Source organism: Anas platyrhynchos, chromosome 1 (genome assembly GCF_047663525.1).
Source record: "Anas platyrhynchos isolate ZD024472 breed Pekin duck chromosome 1, IASCAAS_PekinDuck_T2T, whole genome shotgun sequence".
Classification (NCBI taxonomy): domain Eukaryota; kingdom Metazoa; phylum Chordata; class Aves; order Anseriformes; family Anatidae; genus Anas; species Anas platyrhynchos.
The window spans coordinates 22,037,441-22,049,797 of record NC_092587.1 but is presented as its reverse complement, the minus strand read 5'-3'; the positions used below and the strand labels follow the sequence as shown (position 1 = coordinate 22,049,797).

The window sequence follows — 12,357 nt, the reverse complement described above, 5'->3', positions numbered from 1 at the left end:
TGTGCATATCTAAGATTAAAAATTAGCATATTCTTTACTATTTCATATTTGCCATAGAACAATGTATTTTTAAATATCTACAGTAGTTAACGAGTCTGTAAAGTTCCAGCAGAACTTTATAATTAAAAAAAAAAAAAGCAATGCAGATGGATAAGGGAACAGCTTAATTTTTAATACAACAGATGACCCAAATAAAGAATTAGATACATACAAGAAATTAGAAAAACTTTAAGTACTACCAACTAAATATCATGATTCAAATAAATTTCTTCCCATGACCACCTAAAATCACTGTGTACTTCTCTGTTGAACCTAAAGACTTCCAAGTCACTTAAGCTTCCCACCTAGTTGAGAAACAATCCCTTAAACCTGATCATTTTCTGCACCAGTTTTACGCCAAAAATCCAGCCTTAATGAAATTATGAGCAATATACCATTAAATCCTTCATAAAAATTACCATGGGGGTAAATTCTTCAAGCAGCATCAATAGCGCCCAGCTTTTTCAGTTGTTTACCAGCTTAGAGCACTTATGTCCAGGTCTCACTATGTCTTCACTCCCTCACTGGAATGAAGTGGTTCAAACCAAAAAGATGCTATATACACCACATCATAAAGTTTGTTAATATAGTGGATTCTTAAAGTAAGAATTATAAAAAATTTAGGCAAGGAAAGCAGAGTCTAGATTAATCTTCTCCCATGAGAATGAGCTGATTCATTAACATCCATCTGATGCTTTCTTTTTTTTTGTCCAAAAGAACCACCAGACTATGGTTAAGAAACTCTAGTGCTCTAATTATTAGCAATGAGTTGTTTAATTGCAGATTCAGCATCTCCTTATCTTCAAACTATATTAAAAATAAACAAAACCCATTGAAACAAGTACTCGCTCAGTTCTTTAAGAAAGTAATTGCTTATACATTTGAGAAAAAAAATCAGGCTCTAGTCCTGAAAGAATGCAAACTTCACTTAAGTCAGAGTTTTGCAAAAATCTGGAGGACAGCCAGATTTCAGACATAGCCTCATGCTCAGTTTTCTTTAGGTGTTCTGCTCAGTAATTAAAGACATTTAACTTTACCCCTACACTGATAAGAGAGTGAGGTGCCTAAGAGCTAGGATGTTAGAACATTGTCAGAGAATTGTTTTTTTGTGCCATTGCATTCCTACCATCTATAGATGTTCTTTTGGGCAGGATGGTTACTGCTCCTTCTGCAATCTCTTCCTGATGTTGAACTGGTGAAATTTTTGACCCCCAACTATCTGAGCCAATCCACAGGAAATGTCCAGATTGATTAGCTTTTTTGGCTGCTTCCAGTATTCGCCTGAAAATAAACAAATAAATCACTAATTAAACAAACTGCAATTACTAGGAATTTTAGAATCCCCAGCATTAATTCTGGCTATGCATAACTAAGTTTACACTAACCAGTTAGCCACTGATTTAATTTGGACAATCTAAAATATATTCAACAGCAGGTGCACTGAACTTAAGCTACTGTACTGTACCTTTTGTTTCCTTTTTAGCCATATTTGTCTAGTATTCTTATTGGTTTCGGACACCAAATAACAATCTATTGCAGCTGCTCTTATAGGTAAGAACTTGGAACAAGTTAGTACTGTTCACTGGGTAAAAAAAATGGGCTGGATGGCCAGGCCCAAAGAGCTGTTGTGAATGGAGTTAAATCTGGTTGGTGGCCAGTCACAAGTGGTTTTTCCCTAGGCTGCACTTGTATTGAGACCAGTTTTGTTTTAATATTTTTATCAATAGACTTGAGGGGATTGAGTGTACCCACAGTAAGTTTGCAGATGACGCCAAGTTAGGCAGGACTGGTAGGAAGGCTTTGAAGAGGGATCTGGATAGGATGGATTGATGGTCCGTGTCCAGTTGCATGGCATTCAGTGAGGCTAAATGACAGGTGCTGCACTCGGTTCATAACCGCATACAGTGCTAGAGGCTCTGAGAAGAGTAGCTGGAAAGTTGCCTGGCAGAAAAGGACCTGGGGATGCCGGCTGAGAGCTGGCTGAACTTAAGCCAGCAGTGTGCCCATGTGGCTGAGAAGGCCAACAGCATCCTGGCCTGCATCAGAAATAGCATGGCCAGCAGGACTAGGAAATTGAAGGTTCCCTTGTCTGTGGCACTGGTGAGACCACACCTCAAATATTGTGTTCAGATTTGGGCCCCTAACTACAAGGAGGATAATGAGTTGCTCGAATGCATTCAAAGGAAGAGCCACAAAGCTGGTTAAGGGACTAGAAAACAAGACATAGAAGGAGCACCTAAGGAAACTGGGGTTGTTTAGTATTTAGAAGAGGAGGTTGAGGGGAGACCTCATGACTGTCTACAACTACCTGAAAGGAGGTTGCAGCAAGGAGGGTGCTGGTCTCTTTTCTCAGGTGACAAGTGAGGAAATGGCCTCAAGTTGTGCCATGGGAGGTTTAGACTGAACACGAGGAAGAATTTCTTCACAGAAAGAGTGGTTAGGCATTGGAACAGGCTGCCTAGGGAAATGGTGGGGGTGCCATGCCTGGAGAGATATGTGGACATGGCACTTAGGGACATGGTTTAGCAACAGGCTTTGGTAGTGTTAAGCTGATGATTGGACTTGATGATCTTAAGGGTCTTTTCAAACCTAGATGATTTTCTGATTCTAGTTATCCACGCAACAAAGGAAAAGCACGTGTTGTAATTTTAACTGAATTTCTTATCATCAGATTTCCCATTATTTTTACACTGGATTGAATCTGAAACCTCCCATGCTACTCTATTCTGCTCCAGCCAATTGTGTATCTCTGTGAAGAGAGAACATCTTCAACATACAAAATTAGGAAACAGGCACCTAATATCATCTTCATTCGCAAACATGATCACTGCTCGAGCATTTGGAGTTTCCAACAAGCGCTTGATGATCTTTTCAAATTCTCCTGGTCTTGGCTCCCGAGGGATTTTGAGTGACTGAGCAATGCAAACACCACCTGAGACAAATTAAAATGAAATAATAATAATAATAATAATAATAATAATAATAATAATAATAATAATAATAATAATAATAATAATAATAATAATTTAACACTTAAATATTCACATTTTCCAAGATTTAGATAATCCATTTTTTAGCAGGTAGCCAAAAAAGCAAGATGCTCATCTGATATAAGCCAGCACAGCTAGTCAAACATTGCCTTATCTATCTGCTTTGAAATATGCATTATACAAATTAACACTCTTAATACTGCATTAAAGATTACAACTCAGTTACCTATTATTTTATTGTTTATATAGAATTTAAAACAACATCCTTAGCCAGAACTTTGAGCACTGTGCTGTGGCTCAGTTGGACTGTGTTCCACAGACTTACCCTGATTTGTCACAGTTGAGAACCCAAGTTTGTCCTAGGATTGCATTTAAGCACAGACCTGCAATTTGACAGTTATCTTATGTTCATAATGTGGCTCTTTGGCATCAGAAACTATCATACATCTCTGCTTCTTCAGCAGAGAGTACAAGGTTAACAATAAATGCTGTGGTTACAGAATCAAGTAGGGAACTTGAAATCTTCATTTATGAATGAATAAATACAAATCTCTTCAAATTGTTATTATGACATTCTTAATTAAGTTGCCTTAATTATTTAAGAGGTGTGGGTTGTCACTGAAATTACTAATCAGCAAATGAACGCAAACTCAGAGATGATATTTATATCTCTTCCTGACGGGAGGAAGACGTTAATTGAAATCTTTGCATTTTACCTGTCCTGCTAAAATGGACAATTTTCTACAGAAACTCGGTGACTTCTAAAGGTTGTCACAAACCAGTGGAGCGGATTCTCTGGTTCCCAGTTACCACACTGAGGATACTAGGAGAGAAATTCACTGAGTCTGTTTCATGAAGAAGAGAGTCCAGATTATCACTAACTTCCTGCGTCACAAGCAATCTTTCAATGATTATTTCCTGATTTATTTTAATTATTTTTCTTTAAGAACTATTGCCCAGATTTTCATTGATACATCTAACAGCAAGGTTTGCTGTTGCCTGTTGTTATTTCCAAAATAAGAGTCTTTTATGGAGAATCTGGTCATTAATAAAACCAGAAAATTAAGAAAATTAGAAGAAGTTTATTTCTCACAAAAAGTGATGTGTTACTAGAGAAAGGAAAACCAAATGATAAAATTTGCATGCCAACATCTGAATGCTTCTACACTGAAGATGGCCTACAGTGTGAGCAATAATAAAAACATGCTTTGGAGAAGTTGTTCTATTTCTAATGGATGCTTGTGGTTATTTGTGGATTTTTAAGATCATTTAGTCATATACGTCTGTATATTGCACGTAATTATACAAATAAAATCACAGCTGCCTGTATTGTATTGGAGAGCCTTTCCAACTTTCTGAACAGTCTTGTCCATTGTATTAAAATATCAGCTTTATGCTTTTCTAAAGTATTTCACAAATATAGATGAAACACACTATCAGTGATAGGATTTAAACAAAAACCAAGATTCAACCAGATGCAGCTTCTTCATGAAGAAGCTACAGAAGCTACTTGTGTTAGTTCTCTTAAGGTGAATGTATTTAATGTTTAAGAAAAACAAACAAACAAACAAGAAAAAAGGTATTTATGAAGTCTTTTTAATTCCTTTTGATCATATGTAAAATAGTAAAATGCTGTGTGTTCATTATCACAATCTTCTGCCTTTGCAGAATCTCATCGACCCCAATAGTTCTCTGCACAGGCAGAGACTAAGTTTGAACCAAATTTAAACATGTAGTAAATGAAGCACGGAATTATCAACTGCCTGTATAAAAATAACAACTTTAAAATGAAATCAGCAGGTTTTAGTTACAGGCAAACATATCACCTTTTTCATCTATGCATCACTTTCTGAGTATATTATACATTTATCAGTTTGGGAGATAAAGACTACCACATAGATTTATCCAGAATTTTTCTCCTTTACATGAAAAAAAAATAATATTTGCAAATCAGAACATCTGTCATTCCTAACAGAAATTGTTTGTACACATATCTTTAACATCCATAAATAGTACAAAGATATATAATAAATAATTTACTATGTCAGCCTTAACATGGAATATAGTTCCTTTTTCTGGCAACACATTTCTCTACATTTTTATGAACAGCCCTGCTCCCCATGACAGCTAATTTGCTAATAACAACAGATGAGACCATATAGCAGGTGACCCTCATATACACCAGGTATCTTTGACAATCCAGTAATGAAAAGATAGACGCCACACTATGAAAAGCTTCAGCCAATTTTCTAAACCGATATTAAGCTACTATGATAGAGACTTAAAAGTCCTTTACTGTAACCTTTTTCTCAAGTAATGGGGCTGCTCATATGTCAGTGAAATGTTAGAGAAATATTTAGCAGTCATCCTGTAAATTTAAGAAACAGCAATTCACTCCTAAAGAAAGAAAAGCTGAAAAACAGTGCTAAGTTCTCAACTGTCCCCAAAGTCAGCCAGGCACAAGAAGTAAAACAGATCCTAATAAAGTGACATCAAGGAATAATTTGTTACCTCATAAATTTTGAGAGTATGTTTTCCAACCATTTCTATTCATGCAATGGCCCTTAGGAAAAAAAAAAAATCTCTCCCCATGAAATTCAAATGCAAATATTACAAAATGTGTAAATGTAATATACTATCTACTGCCATCTACAAACTGTGTGGAATGGATATCAAGCAATGAAAAACTGCAGTATCTCAAAAAGCTATTTTCAATGAAAATGATATAGAAGAAGCACCATTCCATCATTGCAGCAGCTAGTTCAATCATGACTGTACTGTGCATCTTAGCATCTCCACATGTTAAGAATAGGAACAAAATAAAATGCACTTGAGCCTTGTTGCTACATTTATAATGAATTGTGTAGGCGATCTCGGGCATACAAAACTCTCTGTGTACACCTGTATCTATATATTGCATACACTGCTCTGGCTCAAACAAATAACAGAGTATCAATTTCCAGGCAAAGATGAAATGCTAGATCCGTAAAGGTACTTACAACATTTCACTACCTAACGTCTCAACACCGTGCTGCCTTTGAAATCTACAACCTGGGCTAGGTGCCCAGGCACAGAAAGAGCAGTGTCTAGGAACAGGATTCGTAGGAACCAGTAGACTGAATACAGAATAATTAGAGCTAACTCCAAAATAGCTAGCAGAGGTACCGAGAAGATGGGTTCTAAATCCAGTATTTAGGATACAGTTGAAAAAATGGAAATCTCTCCAAATAAAGATGAAAGAGGGTTTGAGAGCATGTGTCTTATATTTGATACCAGTAGATTTACCATTTGTTGCAGAGATGCCAAAGGACAGACAGTTCAGGCACCTAGTGCCAACAGAGGATTTATGGCTGTGAATCATAGAAACAAATCATGTCTGCATGTTTTACCCTGTCAGCATTTCTCACTGACTTGGCAAGATGACTGCTTGTCCCTGATGCTGGCTTCTATACACACCTTTCTAGGAGTGTGGCTCCAAGAGCTAACTGTCTTTGTACTTAAAAAGGAAATTCTATGTTCAAAGCTGGTCAGTGAAAAGGATTTATGAATGGGCTTCAAAGGGTGTTGCACTAAAAGACGTTACTGAGACCATGCAAGTTAGCCAGTCATACTCATTTCGTTTAGTTCAAGTAAGAACAGGGACTGGTACCTATTCTTATATCTTTCCTAAGTAATATATATGACATAGAAGATGAAATTAAGGGTTTGCACCTGTCACACACTTTAAAAATATTAAGATGGCACTGATGGATGCTGGTTCTTCACCTCCTCTGTGCTAAAAATAAAAAAATAAAAAATAAAATAAAAAAAAAAGGGGGCACAAAATCAGTATCTGTCCTCAGATCTGTAAAATGAGGGTATAAATATGGACAACACTATATTAGTGATGATAAGTATATACTTGCCTTTTGTCTAAAAGTTATCAAATGTGACATCCGGGACCTGGGACCAGGGGACCACGGAGGGAAGGAGAGCAAAGCTGGGAGCTGGAAATTGGGTTCAAGGCAGACGCTGCCCCATTCATAATCCAGAGCTCAGTCCAGCCACTCTCCACTATGGTCAACAGTTCATAACTCGTGCTTTTAAAACTGGGACATGGTCAGCCCCAATCTACAGTAATATGTTGTTGTTTTCTCCACTGTGATAAAAATCACATTTTAAATTGTTCCATGCTTGGTTTGACTTGCTTACAGGTGCTCTGTATAACACATCCTGTGGGAAATAGAATATCACCAAATGAAAAACTGGTAGATTTTGAAGATATTGTCAGTATGATGGATCAATAGGCTTTTTCCTTTCTTTTGTGCTCCTACAACGATTCCTCCAATGGAAAAAAAAAAAATAGAACAAAATAGAAATGCAGTACTTACATCATTTTAGTGGTAAAACTTATGGTGTTTTAAAATGATAAATATTCATTTTAGCTCTCATGAGTTCTGTAGTCACAAGATAGCATGCTAATTGTAAACCATTAAATACTCAAGTATGCGGAGGTGGGTGTCAGAAGCAATGTTGAATGTGTTTTTGGAAAATAGCAAGCAGACTTGGTAGAAAACTAGCACTAATAAATGAATTTCCTAAGGACTGAAAGATCACACTGAATGTAACTACAAGGACCATATTCTCTCCTGCTATGGCTAGGATCCAGCACTACATTATGGACCAACTAAGTGAGATACACAGGAAAGGACATCACTGTCTTTGTACCAAAAAAGGTGAAGGCAGAGTTTCAACTCAAGAGTGTTCCATGATGGGACTACAACCATACCACTTTACCCTTAAAACTATTTTATCTTCCCATTTATGTACTTAGCACTATCACAGTGAAAGGGAAAGGGATCAAGGTACATACTTGCTTTGTCTTATTTCCTAGAATAAGGAGGCATGCTTCACCTGACTCAGTATCTAACGTTACAAGTCAGTTATTTCATGGCATCTTCATCACAAATCACATTGTTCCTGAAAAAGCTCAAGACTAATTGCTAGAGCATATTCTAGAGCATATTCCTGCCAGTGTTATCTGGCAGGACTTTCTCAGCTGCCTTCAAATGTACACTGTCTTTTTTTAAATGAATTTTAGTCAGTGGTCACTAGGCCAAGAAAATTGTAATGCAGGTCTGTGGAAAGTTTCCAAAAGACATTGCAGAAATATGCGAAGACACAGAAGTTCTTATTCCAATGAGGGAAACAGATGCCAGAGACTCAGAAGAAGCCTCAGTAAGAAATACTCCTGTGAGGTAAGCAGGGTGCTGTCACAGGCAGACATGGCCTCTGTCTGACATGAAACTGTTCATTTCTAACAATATCACATGATGCATAAGAACATGAGGAAAATCAGACAATTAGACTTCTCCTCCTCTTCCAGCTCTTCTCTGGATATATTGAAAATCTGTTCCAATTGCCAGTAACCTTGTTCAACCTGAAGACTGTTGGAAAAATTACAAACATATGCTTCACACTCAAGTTCTGGTTACAAAAAAAAGCAGGAAAACCTCACGACTTAGTGAATCTATCCATACCTCCCTTTAAAGCAAAGCTCATTATCTGACAAATTTCAATGCCAAAAAATCTGAATACAAAAGAAAAATAAGGTAAGTGACTGTTCTGCATGACATTTTCACTGATGCTGATAATCAGGAATTTTTAGGAATTATAATTTAAACAACAATGAAATTACTGCCATTTTTTATACCCCTAGATACAATTAACAATAATTTTCTAGATAATGAGTCAACAGAGAGTGGCACCTAGGAAGGTACAACTTCAAGCTGAAGATCAAATTTCACAAGCAATAATTTTTCAAAATGATTCTCCTTAAAGTAAAACTACTGTAGCTGGGAGGTCTGAATGCAGCCATGCATTCTTTCCAGAGCTACCTTCATTTAACTACCCCAAAAAAACATATGAACACTATGTGCTTATACAGATTTCACAGTAGATTAGTTTTATGTATAAGATCTTTGCAGCTCTTTGCAGGCTCTACTGCTTGCACTGAAGCCCATGCATCTTCACTGCTCTTCATTTCCAAATTTAGTTAAATAAAATCTTGTTCTACTATAACTCTTTTGTTGCAGTCACCAACCTGCAGTATGGATATATCCTAAATTTGTGTGTCTTTTAATTTCCTCAGAAACTCAACAAATACTTCAGCAAACAATTTGATTATTCTTGCAAAGGTGGTCAATTCTTCAGCCAATTGTGAAAATACTTTTTGATGTAAGGTAATAGAGAGAAGGGAAAAAATAATACTTTGCTCAAAATGCAAAAAAGTGGCATTTAATATCCAACACACTAAAATATAATGGAGAAAGAGATTTTTTTATAGTCTTTTAAAAGATAAAAATAGTCTGTATTTTGACCCTATAGGTAGATATCTTTATTCTTTAAGTAAAAACATATCTTTTCAAAAACCCTTAATATTTATGACAAAGATGCATTTAATGCACTAACAGCTCAATGTTGCTTTGTTCACTAATCTGTCAGCTACAGTCATGAGCTCTTTACTCAAAACTAACAACCTTTACAAGTCGTTTATTTTAGTGTTTTAGCAAAGACCTCTAAGCAGTGTTTTAGCTTGATTTTTTTTTTAATAATAATAATATTTTCCATGAAACCATGAACGATTGCAAAACCTTTTGATAAAAATAATGCACCCATGGCTTTTAAAACTGTATTTTACTTTCCTAAATGAATTCACAGGTATACAGCTATTGCATATTTCACAACACATGCATTCACACAGATAGTTACATTGTGGGCAAAACAGATATTAAGTCTAAAATAGGAAAAGAAGAAAGGAAAAAAAAAAAAAAAAGACTCCAAATGAGATCACTGGCTACTGAATTCAGTAATTAGAGTCTATCTCTAAGGTGACATGAAGTAAGAGAGATCTGTTATTTTATATTTCCATTCTCAACAACAAAAAAGCTCTCTCTTTTTTTTTTTTTTTTTCCCTGTCCTGCCAAAGAAACAGTAACGAATGTACCAACACAGCTTCCATTTTGCATTAACAGATGATGGACAATAACTGCAAGATATATTCTCACCACCACCAAACCTACAGAAATTGATTAAATAAATGCACATTTCCAAAACAGATAAAAGAAAACAACACATTTTCCATCCTTTAACTTTTTAGTCCTGTTTGTGTAAATGAAAGCCAACTTTCACAGCCCTGAAAGTGAGAGTCTAAAATTAAAAATAATCTGTAGTAAAGACGTTTATGAATGAGTGAAAATCACATATCCAGCTGAAAATAAAGCTTGAAAAAATGAGTTCTGGAAGGTTGTACCAGTGGAGCCAGTATCATGAAGATGACACAGAAGCTTCTGGCATTCCTTAGACTGTTTTCAAGCAGGAAAAGAAACCCCACCCCAAGGGATGGATTTTGCAAAAACATTCTTAAAATAAATATAGCCTTTCTTCTTTGAGGGTAATTTGCTCCCAGTGGGGATCTTCTGCTTAGTATTTTTTATTCCACTCCCTGCCCTGTTTATTTTAAATATTTTGTCAGTGATATAAAAGACTCTTTTCAGCAAAGTTCTCCTGGATTGCCTGATGTTAATGGTAGGCTGGTGCCCCATTTTTCCCTTGTACGTTTCTTCCTGCTGTCATGGTGTTCAGGGATTACCTCCAGTCACCTCCTTTAAATGTAAATGCTGTACACAGACAGGGAAATCTGACTTGTAATCATGCCTTATAAGAAAATTACCATCAATTATAAATCTTTTAATTTTGAGTCTTCTTGGTTTACTTTTGTAAGACCTCCTTTATGGTTATAAAATAGCCACATTTCTTTTCTTCACTGGAATTAAAAATAAATAAATAAAATCCCTTATCCATTTTACTATTTTCCAGAACATTGATGGCAAAAGCATTTCCAGCTTTCTTTATGTATTTATTTATGCAGTCTAATTCACGGCAATATTCTGAAAACTAGCTGTATGTTATTTAGCTTAAGTTATCTCAAATTGCAAATATTTATTTTCTCACTATTTGAACTATTAAAAATAGCTTGCATGTGGAGACTTTAATGAATACAAATCTGAGTTTGATAACTGTTTGAACTTGAATATAAAGTTCAAAAAATAGTTTCAAATTTGAATTAAAACAACTTTCAGCTAAGTTCTGTGGTTTATTGTACATGCAATTCTAAGTCCAAATTTGGAACAAAAATCAAGGGGTTACTTTTGACAGAGAAACTTTTAGGTAAATTGAATCCGAAAAATGCAAGTATGACATAGGTCTGCTACAACAAAATCTTGCACATGGTGGTAATGAGTTTTACTGTACAAATTCTCCACAGAGCATGCCTAAACATAAGTTAAGCCCATTGCTAGAGTGTTCATTTGCAGCCTTGTGCTCAAAGAATATAATCTGTTTTCATGGAAATTGTCATCATAAGCCATGCTGACTTCAGTCAAACCCAAAGTTTTCTTCCAAGTCATTGATTAGACTAAAAGAGAAACTCTCTTCAGGCAAAAAGAGACAAATCTTGGCTTCTTGCACACTTAAGGTTGATCAGAATCTACTTTAAGACCTAACTTTGTTTTTGGAAAGGCAGTTTCATTAACATTGAAATATTTTGCACTTGATTGAGGACATTCTAAATGATTAAAGGATTTACTGGTTGATTTTTTTTCTTTTTTATCTTAAAACATTAAGATAAAACATGTCTTCTTATTTCGAATGATTTTGAAGGGTATTTTTGGCTTAATTATTCAGTACAAGATGACACGTTAGCATTACTGAAACAAAACATTAAACATGAGAATGTAAATACTTTGCATACTTCATGGAAAAATTCAGGTTTCCTTTTAATCTGTTAATATCAGAATTTCTAGTGAAATGGAAATATCATTTCCAAATGGTTCCATAGGTAATGTGTCAAATAATGATAATGTCTGAATCCAGCTATTTCTGTCTGAACTAGAGTGTACTTAGCTAATAAAATGAACATTTCAAGGTATAAAGAGTCTGCCACATCCATGTAGATGTTTCTCTAATGGTTCATAATCCTCATTACTGATAAAAATGTTCCTTTCCACAGGTTTACTCTTTTAGCCTAGGTCTGTAACAACTGTATGTACTTACACTTTTTTTCATCAAAAATCAACATCCACCTCCTTCGTTTTTCCCAACAGAACAACTTGTACTTTATGATTAAGGTATAAGTTAAATAACCTTCTCTTACATGAGTGAGGAAGGTTGAGTTTATTTAATTTGGTATCTAGACTTCAGGTTATATTTACAAAATTAATATGTCTATTTTGATGTTAATACCTAACAATATTTATCTCACTTTGAAGTACTTTGAGAGCTGGACATT

At 35.4% G+C, this 12,357-nt stretch overlaps 1 protein-coding gene across 4 annotated transcripts in view; it reads right to left on the bottom strand.

Annotated features, from left to right (window-relative positions):
* Nucleotides 1-12,357, bottom strand: part of GRM8 (glutamate metabotropic receptor 8) — a 354,422-nt gene that overhangs the window by 193,231 nt on the left and 148,834 nt on the right. For all 4 annotated transcript variants that reach the window (XM_038172100.2, XM_038172096.2, XM_038172110.2 and 1 more), the window contains exons 4-5: nt 2,836-2,971; nt 1,166-1,320 (exon numbers count right to left, since the gene is read on the bottom strand). In XM_038172100.2, the coding sequence (XP_038028028.1) occupies nt 1,166-1,320; nt 2,836-2,971 (291 nt within the window). The remainder of the gene's footprint in view (nt 1-1,165; nt 1,321-2,835; nt 2,972-12,357) is intronic.